Source organism: Bufo bufo, chromosome 4 (genome assembly GCF_905171765.1).
Source record: "Bufo bufo chromosome 4, aBufBuf1.1, whole genome shotgun sequence".
Lineage (NCBI taxonomy): Eukaryota > Metazoa > Chordata > Amphibia > Anura > Bufonidae > Bufo > Bufo bufo.
In genome coordinates this window covers 448,141,177-448,159,261 of record NC_053392.1, presented here as the reverse complement: position 1 = coordinate 448,159,261, position 18,085 = coordinate 448,141,177, and the positions used below count along the sequence as shown (strand labels likewise).

The following is an 18,085-nucleotide window of genomic DNA, read 5'->3' as shown; positions in this document are numbered from 1 at the left end:
CTGGGATACGCCTTGAATATGTCTGGACATTTATGTCTGAAATATGAAAACTAGCGAAAAATGATTTTCCTAAATGAAAAGTCATGGGTTTGGTTGACATTCACATTACATATAGTATGATTATAGCAAAATTGCAAGTGTGTTTTTTGTAATTTAAAGACAGTAGTGCAATTAAGTGTCCTTCCACTTCTACAAAACACTTACTGCTAGTGACAATTTACTTTGGGAAATTTGCAGTATTGGCTTTAAGATCCCTGCCTAGTGTGTTATTTGCATTTAAAAATGCAATTTAGGAAAAAGATCTTTCTTCACTTTTAAGGCACACGTTGCAAACTTGTAATGCATTTATTTCCCCCCAAAACCACCAATATAATAATGCTGGAAATACCAGTAAGATTTCTTGTTGTGTTTATAAAAATGCAGGTTTAAAGAACACCTTTTTTTGCTGTTAAAAACCATCAATATTAAGATGTAGGAAATGTAGTAACATTTCTGTCTACGATGTCTACAAGAAAAAGTGTGGAATTGCTCAGCAGCAGAATGGCAATAAGCTGGCAGTAAGTCTATGTAGAAACCTGAGGTTTGGGGGGGGGGGGGGGGGGGGACTGTATCTCTGTTTAAATGAAAAAAGTGCATAGACCCCATCCACCCTCATCAACAGCTCAACACAGAATGACGTCTGCTCATTCTGCACAGTCATCTCCCTGCCTGCTGCCTGATTGGCTGATGAGGCTGTTTTTCTCTCCAAGGGTCTTGTGAAGATCCTTTTTCCTCCCTCGTGGTTTTTCCCTCTAGCATGTGCAGTAAAACAAAGCTGTGTCCGAAGCTAACCTGAAAAGCTTCAATGGTAGCAGATTTTTTAAATGAAATTCGTAACCAATCCGGGAAAAAAAAAACAAAAAACACAGGAATCTATGAATTGCACCTAAACCTGATGTACAAGGCCAGTTTAATACAGAAGATACTTTGTCAGGATCTATTTTAAGGGACTGTTTTGAAACTATCCAAGAAAAGGAAGGGAGCTTCTATCGAAGATACATTTCTCAAATTTGGTATATAGTCACTTCTCCCTTACCTTCTGGAGCACTGTACAGACATGTCTGAGATGTGAGCTAATGTCTGAAGAGAAAATCAGGATATTGTCAAGATAAATTATGTATCAGAGAACGACATGATAACACCTAATGCCAATCTTGGAGAGGACGGAGCCTCCTTTTACTGACTGTGGGCTTGAGAGTTTTCTGACTTGAGAGGACAGGTACAGGCATAGTGCCCCTTGTTTCCACAGTACATACACAGATTATTGGAGCACCTTTGCATGTACTACTTCTCCGTTAGCCTGAGACTGTCTACCTGCATAGGTTCTGCTCCCAAAGCTGAGGAGGTGGTAGGAGAGAGCGAAAGTGGCCTCTGTAACTTTAGTGCCATAGGGGTCTTCATTCCCTGACCGCCTCTTGGATTCTTTCCGTAACCACAGGTTGATTCATGTGACCAGAGAAATCAAGGAATCTAGGCATAAAGGAATGTCACAACCTTCACTCAGCCTGCCAGACCTTCTAAAAAGCGATGACCAAAGCTTTTTTTTCACCCCTGGATAGCGTATTGACCCACAGGGAGAGTGCCCTGATGTAGACACAGTAGGAAGGAGGCAGCAGAAGTAGTGCATCCTGGTTCATCAAACACTCTTCAGAAGGTCTCCAAAAAAAACAGGTTGTTAGCAGTGATGGTCAGTTCGCAGTGTTCACCAGCAAACACATGCGGGCTGCCATCTTGACTCACCCGTCCGGCGATGCACAGGTAAGCCCTTACCTGTGCCTGTGCCGGGAGCCGGTCTGAAATCAATTGCGGTCACCGGGAGCAGGCAGTTCCGAGAACAGCCCGATGAAGGCCCTCGGCGGCTGTTCTCGGAACTGCCTGCTCCCGGTGACCGCATTTGATTTCAGAGCGGCTCCCGCCACAGGCACAGGTGAGGGCTTACGTGTGCATCGCCGGACAGGTGAGTCAAGATGGCAGCCCGCATGTGTTCGCTGGCGAACACAGCGAACTGACCATCACTGGTTGTTAGTAATTGAATCATTTATTTCCCAAGGAGTGTTTATCCAGGCCATCACATTTTCTGAGAGATGTGACATCATAAAGACCACTTTGGAGTGGTCAGTGCCTGCCACAGAAGTAGCCTGTGGTGGTGTTGTGGGTGTTGCAGAGGACTGCGGTACCGCTGCTGTACTTATCAGAGTATTCAAACAAGTGTTAACATTATACAAGTTTAACAGTATTTGTTCTTGACATTCCCATTGAGACAGTTCTTGGAATATTTCAGTGATGCCCCAGGTTTGGGTCAGTGGGGCCCATAGCCTGAGCTTACTGTAATTAACAGTGGCTGTGGACCCATTGTGCCAACTAACCAGTTTGACTTTGGGCTAAATCTAAGGGCGTTATACAGGGATGTTGTCACAATCAGTGTGGGCGAAAAACTCCACACTAAACACAGGAGGGAAGGGGAACATTAACTGGACCTGGAAACTAGAGAAGGAACAGGTCACCTCCTAAACAATATATACAAACTGAAAAGAATGGCGTGGTATTAAACAAGCAGGACGTGCTCAAACCCACATGCAGTTGTGCATATATATAGGGGAGCAGATCCTGCACTTGTGGCCCGTTGCTAATGACGATCCCCAGCAAAAATGCATACAGTGGAGGATGACCGCAGTGAACCACAAGTACCACAATAGACATCCTACACAAGATAGCAATTATGTGGATGTGATAATCAATATAACAATATACCAAAATAATAGCAAAGACAGGTGAAACCTTGGCGCGGTGCTCGGGCTTAGACATGTCCTACACCGTAAGATATGTTGGCTAATCTCTCAATTTTAAAATCAGTTTGAGGGTTTAGTAAGACCGCAGAGTGCACCTGTCTTTGCTATTATTTTGTTACCTCCTAAACAACCCTAATCAAGGCACTAACTACCTATCAATATGAATAGACCTTGAAGGGTAGGAATATTCATATGCTGTATACCTAGGCCCTTATAATCCCTATAATGCCCTGGAATGAGGTTAGGACCAGAGACAACCCATTCCTCCCCAGATGGACGAATAGAAGTCTCTGTTTCAGGCCCAGATACAAACAGGGAATATAACAAACACAAAACAATAAGAAAATACAAGACTTATCTGAAAGTAGAAAACTGGCAACTCCAGAAGCACCACAGAGTACAACCGACCAGCTAGTTAGAAGGCAAGAGGAAAATCTATGAGCTGTACCTCCAAGAGTGAGAAGCAGCTACTTATGGGAAAAGTAAATTACCAACAAGCAACACCTGAAGCAAGGGGTGTGGCATTCACCAAAACATTCACATTATGAATTTTCAGGGCCTGAGGAAACTCAAGATGGAAAGCTACAGGATTAATAATGGTCGTGATCTTATATGGGCTAGTAAACCTTGGACCCAACTTGGACCCAGGAAGGTACCTTCAACTTAATGTTTCTTGTGGACAGCCACACAGAATCACCCACACTTAGGTCAGGACCATTCATACGTTTCCTGTCAGCCACACGTTTATATTTGTTACCCATATTTTTCAAGTTATTTTCAATTTTTTCGCCATATTGATGACAATGATGACGAAAAATGTTCTTCCTCGGGGATACAGAAGTATTAGAACCAGAAAATGTGCCAAACTGCGGGTGAAATCCATAGGCCCCAAAAAACGGCGACTCACCAGTGGACTCCAGTGACTACGATTGTTTATGGCAAATTACAAAAAGGCAGACCACGCCTCCTGGTTCTCAGATACAAAACATCTCAAGTAAGTCTCCAGACTCTGATTAGTGTGCTCCATCTGTCCGTTCGACTGAGGATGAGAAGCCGAAGAAAAGGACAGTTGAATTCCCAGACGAGTACAGAACGCCTTCCAGAATCTGGAAACAAACTGAGTCCCATGATCTGAGACCATGTCAGAGGGAATGCCATGAAGTTTCACAATGTTGTCAACAAATACCATACCTGTGCAAAGGTTTTAGCATTAGGTAGGCCTGGTAATGCAATAAAATGTACCATTTTACTAAAGCTATCAACTACCACCAGAATAACTGTCTTTCCTGAAGAATTAGGTAGATCAGTGATAAAGTCCATGGCTACATGAGTCCATGGTCTGGATGGAATGGGTAACGGAAGTAAAGATCCAGAAGATCAAGTATGTGTCACGTTGGCATGTGCACAGGTAGTACTTCACACATTTACGCCACCCCGGCCACCAGAATCTACGAAATATAGGGTTGGCAGTGGACCTACTCCCAGGATGTCCGGTAAGAACCGTACAATGATGTTCCTCCAAAACCTTGTGACGCAATTCCGATGGCACAAATATTTTCCCAGAGGGACACGAGTCCGGTACGTCTCCCTGAGCCTCTAACATCTTCGCCTCAAGGTTAGGGTAGATGGTGGATATCGCCACCCCTTACGACAGTATGGGACTCGGGTTTTCTAAATCACCACCTCCGGGGAAACTACGTGACAAAGCGTCCGCCTTGACATTCTTAATCCCAGGACGATAGGTGACAGTGAAATTGAATCTGGTGAAAAACAGGGCCTATCTGGCTTGTCTTGGGTTTAGTCGTTGCGCCGACTCCAGATGAGTCAGATTTTTGTGATCAGAGAATACCATGATTGGATGAATCGCCCCTTCCAACCAATGACGCCATTTCTCAAAAGCCAATTTAATGGCCAGCAACTCTCTGTTACCCACATCATAATTTTTCTCAGCAGGGGATAGTTTTTTCGAGACAAACGCACATGGTTACCATTTACCAGGTGATGGGCCCTGTGACAAAACTGCTCCTACCCCCACCTTGGATGCGTTTACTTCCACAATAAACGGTTGTGACACATCTGGCTGCACCAATATGGGAGCCAAAAAGAAGCATTCCTTAATCGCAGAAATGGCTTGCAACGCCGAATCAGACCATACAGAGACATCCGTCCCTTTCTTAGTCATCTCCGTTAAGGGTTTTACTATTGTCGAATAATTCTTAATACATTTTTAGTAATAGTTGGTGAATCCTAAAAAACGCATAAGAGCCTTCAGATATTTTGATTCGATCCCAGTCCAATACAGCACAGACTTTCTCGGGATCCATTCAAAAACCCAAAGATGACAGCATGTAGCCCAAGAACTGCACCTCGTGTACCACAAAAACACAATTCTCTAATTTTGAGAACAATTTATTATCCCTTAAAATCTGTAACACCTGTCTCACATGATTCTAATATGTTTTCATGTCAGGAGAATAAATAAGAATGTCATCCAAATACACGATCACAAACCTCCCTGCAGGGGCATTGGTCAACCCGAAAGGCATGACCAGGTTCTCAAAGTGCCCCTCAGGAGTATTAAAAGCCGTTTTCCATTCACCCCCTTCCTTGATCCTAACCAGATTATATGCCCCCCTTAAATCCAACTTGGAGAACACCTTGGCACCAATTATCTGGTTAAACAAATCGGGAATCAAAGGAAGAGGGTAAGGATCACGGATAGTAATCTGATTGAGTTCACAAAAATCCAAACATGGCCGAAGACCTCCATCTTTTTTTTTTTACAAAAAAGAACCCTGCAGCCACTGGAGACTTGGAAGGTCTTTTGTGCCCTTTCTTCATTTTTTTCTCTCATGTCCTGCCTTTCAGGTTCAGAAAGATTATACGGCCTAGATTTAGGCAATTTATCCCCGGGAATAAGATTGACAAACATATTCCGGATGGGAAGTTAAATCCTGACATCCACTCTCAAAAAACATATTGGAAAACTCTGATATAAAAGAGGGTACAGCCTTAGTAGTAACCACAGAAAAGGATGTATTGAGACAATTATCAATGCAATAGTCCCCCCAATGAAGAATCTGCCTAGCTTGCCAATCGATAGTTGGATTATGCTTGGCAAGCCATGGTAAACCCAGGTCCATAGGTGCAGGGAGACCTTCCAATAGAAAACATGAGATAACTTCTTGATGAAAGTCACCCACTCTTAATGTGATATCATGCAAAACTTGCGGCAAGCACCTCTGAGTAAGAGGGGCAGAAGCAATAGCAAATACAGGAATGTCTTTTTTTTATGTACTTGGTGATAACCCGTGCATGCGGACAAACTGAGCATCAATCAGGTTCACCCCAGCCCCGCTGTCGATAAATACTACAATTCCCACAGTTTTTGACTCTAGCACCACCTCGGCAGTCAGGGGAAATCGGGTACTACCAGCAAAGGACAAATGCACATTCTCTGACTCCCCACTCACACCTCCGATAGATGGGATTTAGACACCCGTTTTTGTTTCTCTTTTTGCCTCTGAATGCTTGGACATATATTGACAAAATGTCCCCTTTGACCGCAGAAAAAACATACTCCCTGCTTGCGACTCCTACTTTTGCAAGCAGATCCCGGAGTCGCTACCCCTAATTGCATGGTTTCATCTCCAGGTATAAGCTCAGGAGTCTCTTCACCTAAAGAGTCAAAGGAATGCGGTAAGTTATGTAATAGTACGTCATGAGAGAGTGGACTTTTATATCTCTCTCTCAGGCGTCTATCAATACGTACAGCCAAAGACATAGCGGCTTCCAAAACCTCAGGATTCTCATGAAAGGCCAAAGCGTCCTTCAGCCTCTCAGATAATCCCTGATGAAACTGGCTACGGAGAGCTGGATCATTCCACTCAGTATCCGTAGCCCACTTACTAAATTCGGAACAATAGATCTCCGCCGAACGCTCTCCCTGACACAGGCCGTGTAATTTAGTCTCGGCCAGGGAGGTTCGATCTGGGTCATCATAGATGAGACCTAAAGCTCAGAAAAATGCATCTACTGATCGGAGAGACTGTGATCCGGTCGGCAGAGAAAAAGCCCAAGATTGGGCGTCCCCTTTAAGCAATAAAATGATCACACCCACTCTCTGGCTATTGTCCCCAGATGAGTGTGGACGCAACTTAAAATGCCATTTGCACGCTTCCCTGAACTGAATAAAATTATCACTCCCCCCGAGAATCTATCCGGGAGAGCAACTTTAGGTTCAGGACAGGTCAGGTAACCACTACTAGGATCAGCCAACAGTGGTCTCTGCATCTGTGAGACAGTCGTGCGGAGGTCAACCACCTCCAGAGACAGTCCCTGTAGCTGTTCGGTCAGTGCAGCGATAACATCCATGGCTGAACTGATACAGACAACAAAATGACGGTATTCAGCGGTTTATAATGTCACGATCAGTGTGGGGGAAAAACTCCACACTAAACACAGGAGGGAAGGGGAACAGTAACTGGGCCTAGAAACTAGGAAAAGAAAAGGTCACCTCCTAAACAACACTAATCCGGTCCCTAGCTACCTATCAATATGATTCGACCTTGAAGGTAGGAATATTCATATGCTGGATACCTAGGCCCTTATGAGACAACCCATTCCTCCCCAGATGGACGAATGGAAGTCACTGTCTCAGGCCCAGATACAAACAACAGGGAATATAACAAACACAAAATAATAAGAAAAGACAAGACTTATCTGAAAGTAGAAAACTGGCAACTCCAGAAGCACCACAGAGTACAACCGGCCAGCTAGTTAGAAGGCAAGAAGAAAATCTATAAACCGCACTTCCAAGAGAGAGAAGCAGCTACTTATGGGAAAAGTAAATTACCAATAAGCAACACCTGAAGCAAGGGGTGTGGCATTCATCAAAACAAAGACACAATAAGATCCACAGTGAACTTGTCAATTTAACCCACGGGTTGCCAGTCTCTCTGATCTCCTCGTACCTGCCACGGGTACGTCCGTGACAGATGTTGACTTTACAGGGAACCAACCAGGTCACGACCTCTTGAAGTAGTGCTGTTATAGTTGGCAGCTGACCCATGGGGGTCAGGAACACCAGTATGAAGCACCAAGGGATCAGGAAAAAGGAGTAGTCTAAACACAGTCCAAGGTGAGGGCAGGCTGAGTACGTGCATAGCACAGATAGCAATTCCTTAGTCAGGGCAGTTGGCAAGGGGCAGAATTAGTAGGCAAGGTATGGTGTAGGGGAAGTCAGACAAGAGATCACACCTTCACTAGTTACTAAACATTAGAAAACCTCAAAGCTCAAACAAGGAGGTGGAACCACAGCCCAGATAAATATGAAGGCTAATCAGTACCTTGGTCAGCAGCTGGAAGGATTAACACTAACAGTGTAACTGTGACTGTAACGAGGGGACATCCTCTGTGTCTGGAGGAAAGAAGGTTTGTACACAAACATAGAAGAGGATTCTTTACGGTAAGAGCAGTGAGACTATGGAACTCTCTGTCTCAGGAGTTGGTGATGGTGAGTTCACTAAAAGAGTTTAAGAGGCGCCTGGATGTATTTCTGGAATGTAATAATATTACAGGCTATAGCTAATAGAGAGGGGTTGCTGATCCAGAGAGTTATTCTGATTGCCTTATTGGAGTTGGGAAGGAATTTTTTCCCCCTAAAGTGAGGAAAATTGGCTTCTACCTCAGTTTTTCTTTTTTTTTCCTTCCTCTGGATCAACTTGCAGGATAACAGGCTAAACTGGGTGGACAGATGTCTTTTATAAGCCTTATAAACTATGTTACTATGTTACTAGTGGTGATTGAAGCGATTACTGCACCTGTCCAGGAAAACAGGACAGCGACTGACATACGCCACCAGCCTAACAGATATGTCATTGTGGGCTCCTTGGCTACCCTTCCAATTCCCTGTTCTATATTTGTCCAAGTACCATTGTCCCTGCCGCCACAGTGGCTATGGGTGCTGCTACCACCACCACCAACAGGGAGATTCTCTTGAGTATCGTAGTGCTTGCTTGGTGAAAAAAGGAAGAGGAATGCTGTGACCCTTGGCTCCAAAGCATTGTGTCATACTCAGAGATGACTGCAACATAATTCTACTGTGAGAGGAGCCACCAAGTCCACAATGTGATCCTTTGGGGACCTCAATAATAATGTTGCTATGTTGCTATGCTATGTTATTATGGGGGACTTCATCTCCCCAGATATAGACTGGGAAACTGAAACCTATAGATCTCATAAAGGAAAAAGGTTATTGGCAATAAACAAAGACAATTTATTTCCCAACTGCTACAGGATCCCACTGGAGGTAAGGTCATACAGAACATAGTATTAACCAATAGACCCAACAGAACAATAGACTTGGGTTGGACAACACCTGGGAAATAGTGACCATAACATAATAAACAATAGGGAACAAAAACACTGAACAAATTTGACCAGCCTAGAGCGTTTATCAGCCTCACTAACCTGGACAATGTCCTCAAAAATAAAAATGCAGCTGCAAAATGACATATGTGGAATATGTAAAAGACAGTTAAAGGCAGCCAAGCTGGAGACAGAAGGGTAAATTGCCAAGGAAAGTAAAATTAACCCTAAAATGTACTTCAGTTATATACAGTGCTGCCCATAATTATTCATACCCTGGAAAATTTTGACTTAAAGTTACTTTTATTCAACCAGAAAGAAATTTTTGGATGGGAAATGACATAGGTGTCTCTCAAAAGATAATAAGACAATGTACAAGCAGCATTATTGTGGAAAAAATACATTTCCCATCTTTTATTTACATTTGAGCAAAAAATACAAGATGTTCCGCACTGTTGAATATACCAAGTGTTCAAAAAGTCATACTCACCCTAAAATCATGCCAATCAAACAGTAATCTCATCCCGCAAAAAATGAGACCCTACCTAGGAGAATCACCCAAAAAAAAAAATATGGTTCTTAGAAAATGGAGACACTTTAAAAAATGCTGTTATGTGTAAAACGTAAATAAATAAGAAAAAGTATACATATTAGGTATTGCCACGTCCGTAACGACCTGCTCTATAAAAATCTATCATGACCTAACCCCTCAGGTGAAAACCGTAAAAAAAAAAAAGTGTAAAAAAAAGCTATTTTTTTTGTCACCTTACATCACAAAAAGTGTAATACCAAGCGATCAAAGAGTCATACGCATCAAACAGTCATCTCATCCCGCAAAAAATTAGACCCTACTTAGGAGAATCACCCAAAAAATAAAAAAATATGGCTCTCAGAATGTGGAGACACTAAAACATGATTTTTTTTTGTTTAAAAAATGCTGTTATTGTGTGAAACTTAAATAAATAAAAAAATTATACATATTAGGTATCGCCACATCCGTAAGAACATGCTCTATAAAAATGTCACATGAACTAACCCCTCAGGTGAACACCGTGAAAGATAAAAAGTGCGGAAAAAATCTATTTTTTGTCACCTTACATCTTCAAATGTGACATAGCAACTTAAAATGATCCCAGTGAAATCTGCCTTCCAAAAACCATATGGCGTTCCTTTCCTACTGCGCCCTGCCGTATGCTCGTACAGCAGTTTACAGAAACACCCCTTATGTGGTCGTAAACTACAGAATCAAGGCAATAAATATTGGGTTTTGTTTGGCTGTTAACCCATGCTGTGTTACTGAAATTTTTTTTTTTTATTAAAATGGAAAATCTGCCCAAAAAAATGAAATTCTGAAATTTCATCTACATTTTCCTTTAATTCTTGTGGAACACCTAAAGGGTTAACAAAGTTAGTAAAATCAGTTTTGAATACCTTGAGGGTGTAGTTTCTAAAATGGGTTGATTAATGGGTGGTTTCTAATATGTAAGCCCCCAGAAAGTGACTTCATAACTGAACTGGTCCTGAAAAAATTGGGTTAAGATTTTCTTCTAAACTTCTAAGCCTTCTAACATCCCCAAAAAATAAAATGTCATTTTCAAAATGATCCAAACATGAAGTAGACATATGGAGAATGTAAAGTAATAACTAATTTTGGAGGAATTACTATCTATTATAAAAGTAGAGAAATTGAAATTTGGAAAGTTGCAATTTTTCAAATTTTTTGGTAAATTTGGTAATTTTTTATAAATAAAAATGAAATATTTTCACTCAATTTTGCCACTGTCATGAAGTACAATATGTGACGAGAAATCAATCTCAGAATGGCCTGGGTAAGTAAAAGTGTTTTACCACATAAAGTGACACATGTCAGATTAGCAAAATTAGGCTGCGTCCTGAAGGTGAAAAATTGTTGTGTCCTGAAGGGGTTAAGCAGTGTTATTACCCCATTACTTACTGAAAGTTTTCCCTGATCTAATTCCCTAATATATATAATTATGTTTCCATTCTTTTCCTATGCTTTCCTTGCTTTTGTCCCTAAGCACACTACACTAATAGTTGCTTGTGACTCTGCAGACACACTCCTTCCTAGTCAGAAACTGAACACAGTAGAGTCAATCAGCCAATCAAGGCAAGTCCTCACCCAACCCTATTTCCTCTATATCATGTGATCCTCCGTCTTTTTCATATCTCATGTTTTTTGTTGTTTTTTTTCTGCCAAAATTAACAGTAAAAAGACACTGGGTTCGGTTTTTATGTACATGTTTCGTCTGAAGATTTAGATTCGTTTGGCTACCAAATTTTTGTGAAATTCATAACAGTTCTGAATAGTTCAGAATCGATTTGCCCATCTATAAAACAGATTTTTGGGAAGACAAGACAATTTTAAACAATTTTGGTGAAGACAAGTAACTCAAACACAATTTTGCAGCTAAAGTATATCCACACATGTCTGATTAGCTGTGGTCCGGAGTTGCCATCATGGATTTTCATGTGGCAAATCTACAGTGTTGTACAGAAACGACAGAGTGAATGAGTTTTTACAAGCAGAAATTCTGCAGCTAATCAGTCATGTGGATAATTTTTTTCTGACAAGAGAATTTAAAAACAATTTTGGTGAAGGCCAAGAACTTCAAGACAATTTTCATAAACTTTTTGAAGGACAAGACAATTTTAAATAATTTTGATGAAGATCTGAAACTTGAGGATAATTTGCATATATTTTTTTTAGAAAACAAAAATTGCAATTGGAAAATTCAATAATGGCTGGCACTGTGGAGTAAAATTTGCATGGCAGATGTTCTCACAGAGCTCCCCACCATCAAATAATTTTGATGAAGATCTGAAACTTGAGGATAATTCGCATAAATTTTTTTAGAAAAACAAAAGTTGCAATTGGAAAATACAATAATGGCTGGCACTGTGGAATAATATTCGCATGGCAGATGTTCTCACAGAGCTCCCCACCAGCAACAATCACATAATTTCTGCTAGAGTCCCAGATTTCAATATGTATTACTATATACAGAGCAGCACGGTGGCTCATTGTTTAGTGCTGGTGCCTTGCAGCGCTGGGGTCCTAGTTTCGAATTCAGCCAAGGACAACATCTGCATGGAGTTTATATGTTCACCCCGTGTTTGCGTAGGTTTCCTCCAGGTACTCTGGTTTTGTTCTACACTACAAAGACATACGGATTTAGATTGTGAGCCTCATTGGGGACAGCTTGATGCTAATGTTAGTAAAGTGTAAACTGTAAAGTGCTGCGGAATATAGTAGCTCTATAGTGCATAAAATCAATAAAAATAAATATGGTAACTGTGCTAAATAGAATTTTTGTGCAAAAATTTTCAACAGTTTTGAAAAAAAATATTATATCTCCTGTCTGACCAAAATATACCAGTACACTAACCTCTCCAGAGTCATGTACTCTTCTGTCTTCATGTTTCCTGCTCTGTTTCCCTCACTAGTGTACTGAATTTTAAATATAAAATGGCAGGGACTGTTTTGCGCGATTCGTCTAAGGGTGCTTTCACACTAACGTTAAAGTTTTCCGGTATTGAGTTCCGTCATAGGGGCTCAATACCGGAAAAAAACGCTTCAGTTTTCTCCCTATTCATCGTCAATGGGGACAAAACTGAATTAAACAGAACACAATGCTCCAAAATGCATTCCGTTCCGTTTAGTTGCATTCCCAGACTGTAGAGCAAACCGCAATATGTTGTATTTTGCTTTCCGTCCTGGGGATGCGTCTGAGATGTTTTATCTGGCACAATCTGCCAACAATAGAAAACGGATTTGTCCCCAATTGACTTTCAATGGAGTTCATGACTAATCGTCTTGGGTATGTTAAAGATAATACAAACGGATCCGTTCAAACGGATGCACATGGTTGTATTATCAGTAACGGAAGCGTTTTTGCTGGACCCTGCCAGATTCAGCAAAAACGCTAGTGTGAAAGTAGCCTAAGGCAAATCTCCAAAACATTGGATTAGTTTTGAAGAATTTTTGTGAGTTTGTGATTTTATCCAATTCATTTAGAATCAATTAACTCATGTCTAGTCTAGTCAATGAAGAAGGACATAGAAGGGCTGGAAATGGAAGCACGAGAAGCAAGTTTAGTAGTAAATCTTTTTGCTTTTTATGTGAGGAAGAGCAAGAGAGCACGGGGCCCACCATTGGTTCACATAACTGCTAATTTGCATATAAAGTTTTATTTTTTCCTCCAGAATGAAGCAATGATCAATAAGGGAAATGTATCATTACATTCAGCTGAGCTAGCCTACTAGTCATTGTGCCTAGTTTAACAGTTAATTTCCTGGGTTCACTTTAAATCATCTACTCTTGCATTACATTTTTTATTGAATGTTCCATGAAAATTTTATTACACTTCACACACAAGTAGTTTTATAAATGTGTGTTTGTTGTAAAATAAATAGTTTGTTTGTTTTGCAAAATAGAATTTTTTAAATTTCAAATTAAAGTAAAACCAGACACTTGCTGTAAACCTGTTCTGTTAAATGTGACACCCATACATGGAGAGCACCCAGTAGAATGGTTATGCAGGCTTGCACTTAGTGGCATTGCTTATATTGAAAAGGTAAAACCAGACGGTCATTTTATCTTAATGCCTTTTATTCCTAGAAGGGATTAGAAATTTAACACTGGGCACAAATAAATGAGTCTCTAACAGTAATTGAGTGGATGAAAACATTCTCCAGGCAAGGTTGGGATATTGAGTTGGAAATATTCCAGCTCTTCAAAGTGTCTTTTTGTACTTTCTTTTGAGAAATCTTTCAGGAATGGAGAGCAAAACAGACAGAAAAAGAACCTTATTAAAGTGAACTGCTGAGTCATGTTATCTTATATACTCTAGAAATATGATGTAGTTTCCTGAGACTACCATTTCACAGCTAACATTTATTTCAGTTCAAATGCATATAAACAGTCTGATTGCAGTAAAATGGAGTGAGTGCAATGTCAGTACTTTATTGCATTGGAAAGAGTCTACAGCATAAATACATAGATTTTTTAAATAACATTTTCAGGCAAATGTAAAGGATTACACAAAATGACCATAGAAACGTGCTACCATAATCTTGAAGTTTAGGAAAAGGCACCTTGAAAAAATGTTCAGCATTCAGAATATGTGAAATTATCATTATTCTCATGGAACTGAAAGCACCAGCTATGAATTGACTCTGCTCAGCTGCATGCTCCGCTGAGACCTTTTCTTTGTGGAGTGGTCAGAAACAGGAATGCAATACTTAGGTTCAGAGAGAGTGCAAAGTAGGACAGCTGTAATGGCTGCTATCTGAGACGTTCAATGTTTTAGAATCTATTTCAGACTATTTACTGAGTTTTAACTGTGTTATGGTACTTTCACACTAGCGTTTTTCTTTTCCGGCATAGAGTTCCGTCCTAGGGGCTCAATACCAGAAAATAACTGATCATTTTTATCCCCATGCATTCTGCATGGAGAGCAATCCGTTCAGGATGCATCAGGATGTCTTCAGTTCAGTTTTTTTTGACTGATCAGGATAGAGATAAAACCGCAGCATGCTACGGTTTTATCTCCGGCCGAAAAAACTGAACACTTGCCTGAATGCTGGATCCGGCATTTTCCTCCATAGGAATGTACTAGTGCCGGATCTGGCATTCAAAATACTGGAATGCCGGATCCGTCCTTCCGGTCTGCGCAGTTTTTTTGCACGCGCGTGAAAAACGCATCAAAACGCATTGCACCCGCGCGGAAAAATTTAACAACTGAACGCAATCTCAGACAAAACTGACTGAACTTGCTTGCAAAATTGTTTGAGTTTCACTGAACTCATCCAGAGCCAATCTGTTATGCTGGCCTAAGGTCCCTATCAGTATATTCTTTCTGGAATCTTTGTCATAGCTGAGTATCCCTCTGCATCTGCAAATGGAATTTTCATTCAGTATAAAAAAAATCATAAATTTTGGCTTTTTCTTTGACTTTAGCCATGTTTCACAAAAAATAATGGATTTCTTTTCTGTTTTAGGCGCAACTCCTAAAGGTATTGGAGAGAATCCCTCATCTTATAAACAGGCAAGTGTAATATCAGTCTTTTGTTCCATTTAAGTGCTCCTTGTTGCATTTTTGGTAGCCCTGACTGGTGTCAGAAAGTTATTACTGCCTTCATATGAGGGAACTGTAGCTATTTGTTTAGTATAGTAGAATACAAGGTGAGCAGGTATGGAAAGTTAAATATGGGTGCAATACACCCATCTGGATGTAGAACATACTGAATGCAGGAGAGCTGTAATGTTTGTGTGGTTTTCTGTACAATATATACCATCAAAGTTACACTTTCTGCTTTCATTGAAATGTTTTCAAAGGTAATCCCACCAAAATATTTAAGTATGCTTACATTCCTTTGTAACATGTATAACTTCTCTTGTGTTCGAAAATATAAAGAGGGTCATTTATTAAGACCAGCATTTTAGACACTGGTCTTAATAAGCCCTTTAGCTAGCATTGGTTCCACTGAAGTTATGTAGAGCCATAGGCCTCTACATAACTTCAACGTATCCACAGCCGGTCTAAATGTAAGCCAGCTCCCTTGCTATCTTAAATTCAGACCATTTTTTTAGACCTGGCATGAGCGGGGGGAAATTTGCAGATTGCGGCGCAAATAACCTTTGTGCTTGCACAGAACTAGAGACAGCTGAGCTTGGCCTAGGTATGGTGCGTTTGGACCCTGCGCCCACAGTATCAGCGGAATCGCTAGTTCCCGAGCTGACCACAAGAGAAGCAGATCTGGCCCAGTTTTTCTGAGGTTTTGTCCGTACATTGACTCTTAGACTTCTGTCTAACACACAATTTTATGCGATTCATCCGAAATAAATAAAAAAATCTTCATATTAGTTTTGCGGACAAATTTTTGTGAAATTCATTGCGAATTGATGCTTAGTATTCCTTTAACCCCTTCAAAACCCTGTGATTTGCCATTTTCGCATTTATGTTTTTTATTCCTGAAGCCATAACTTTTTTATTTTTCTGTTTACATAGCCATATGAGGGCTTGATTTTTGCGGGACAAGTTGTAATTTCTAGTGCTATCATAAAATATAGTATGCGATGTAGTGGGAAGCTAGGAAAAAAATTCCAAATGGAAGGGATTAGGAAAAAAAAGCAATTCCATAGTTTTATGGATTTAGTTTTAGTGTACTCTTTGTGGTAAAATTGATCTATTTCCCTCATTCTATAGATCAGTATAATTACAATGATACCACATGTATTTAGTTTTTGTTTTTTAATAGTTAAAAAGAAAAACTTTAAAAAAACGATTTTGTTTTTGCATCGTTATATTCTGACCCACATAACTTTTTGTATAGTTATGTGTATGGAGCTGTGTAATTTGTGGGGCAATCTATAGTTTTTAGTGATACCAATATGGAGTGTGTATGACTTTTGGATCACGTTTTATTCAGTGTTTTTGGAGTTGAAGCTACAAAATAAAATGCAAATTTGCCATTTTTTTCTGTTTGGTTTAGGCGATAAATACACATATTTTGCTGGCATGAGCATTTTAGGACATGGTAATGCTAATGATGTTTTGTTTTTTTTTTTGTTATTTTTATGTTTAATATGGGGAAGGGGGTGATCAGATATTTTTTTTTTGCAGTTTAAGTCCCCCTAGGGGATTTTAACATGTAATCATTAGATCTCTTCTTTAGATAGACTGCAATGATTCCTTGCTCTGTATTTGTCTCAAGTGTCACTGCAGCTACCACAGCCCCTATTGCCACCACCATGACTTTAAGTGCCACCATGACCACCGCCAACACAACTATACATGGGGCTCCCATCTCCCCCTGGGGGAGTGAGCCACCAAGTCCACAATCTCATCATTATTGTCTTCAATAATAATGTGGTGCTTATCAGCAACGAGGGAGAACTGTGGTCTGCTGCTTCTACTAGTATTACTAGCCGCATGGTTGGTGTTGCTACTGCTGTTTCCACATTCTGATTCATATATGACGAGGCAGTCTTTCATTTTGCATTCTTCTATTTTCCACAAATGCTATCATAAAATAAAGTCACTGATTTGTTACACAGAATATTAAACGTGACTGGCAAAATTGCAAGTATTTTTTACTGTAATTTAGCAACAGAGGTGCAGTTAAAGGGAATCTGTCACCAGTTTTATGCTGCTAGTTCTAACAGTTCCAGCACATGCCAAACAAATCCTGATATTTATGAGCTCACGGCTGTCCCCTCCCACATGTCTTTGATGTTTTTTATATCCATATGAATCAGTAGCAGGTAGATGGGGAGAGCTATGTGCTCATGAATAAAGGAACCTGTTTGACATGCGCTGGAGCTGTTAAGCACAAGTGTTTATTAAAATAGCTCAGTCAATTAAAGAAAACTGACCCAGAATTTAGCTAAGGTGATCTGTCACTAGTTTAAACTGGTGATGTATGTACATTGCGCACTGGTAATGACAACATACAATGGTAATAATGCAGTCTTTGCAGTAAAATGTCTTTGAAATACATTATATAATGCAGTAATGTATTCACTAGCATGGGTATAACAATAATTTTTGCAGTAAAATGTGTTTTAACTACACATCTTTTGTAGTGATGCGTTCAGTAACATTATTTTTTACAGGAAAGATTCAATAATATATTCACTAACATGTTTTAATAATGGAATTTTTTTTAGCAAAATATCTTTGAACTACAACAGTATCTTGCAGTGATGTGTTTGCAAGCACAAGTATATGAATGGATTTTTTTCATAAAATGTTTTTTAACTACATGGTATGATGCAGTAATATGCTCACTAACACAGGTATAAGAATGCAAATTTGCAGTAAAATGTCTTTTAACTACGTGTTGTTTGCAATAATGCCTTTACT

The 18,085-nt window shown here is 40.1% G+C and overlaps 1 protein-coding gene across 1 annotated transcript in view; it reads left to right on the top strand.

The window, feature by feature from the left end:
- SMOC2 (SPARC related modular calcium binding 2) overlaps nucleotides 1–18,085 on the top strand; it is a 500,318-nt gene that overhangs the window by 450,483 nt on the left and 31,750 nt on the right. The window contains exon 12 of the mRNA XM_040429405.1: nucleotides 15,219–15,265. Within this exon, the coding sequence (XP_040285339.1) occupies nucleotides 15,219–15,265 (47 nt within the window). The remainder of the gene's footprint in view (nucleotides 1–15,218; nucleotides 15,266–18,085) is intronic.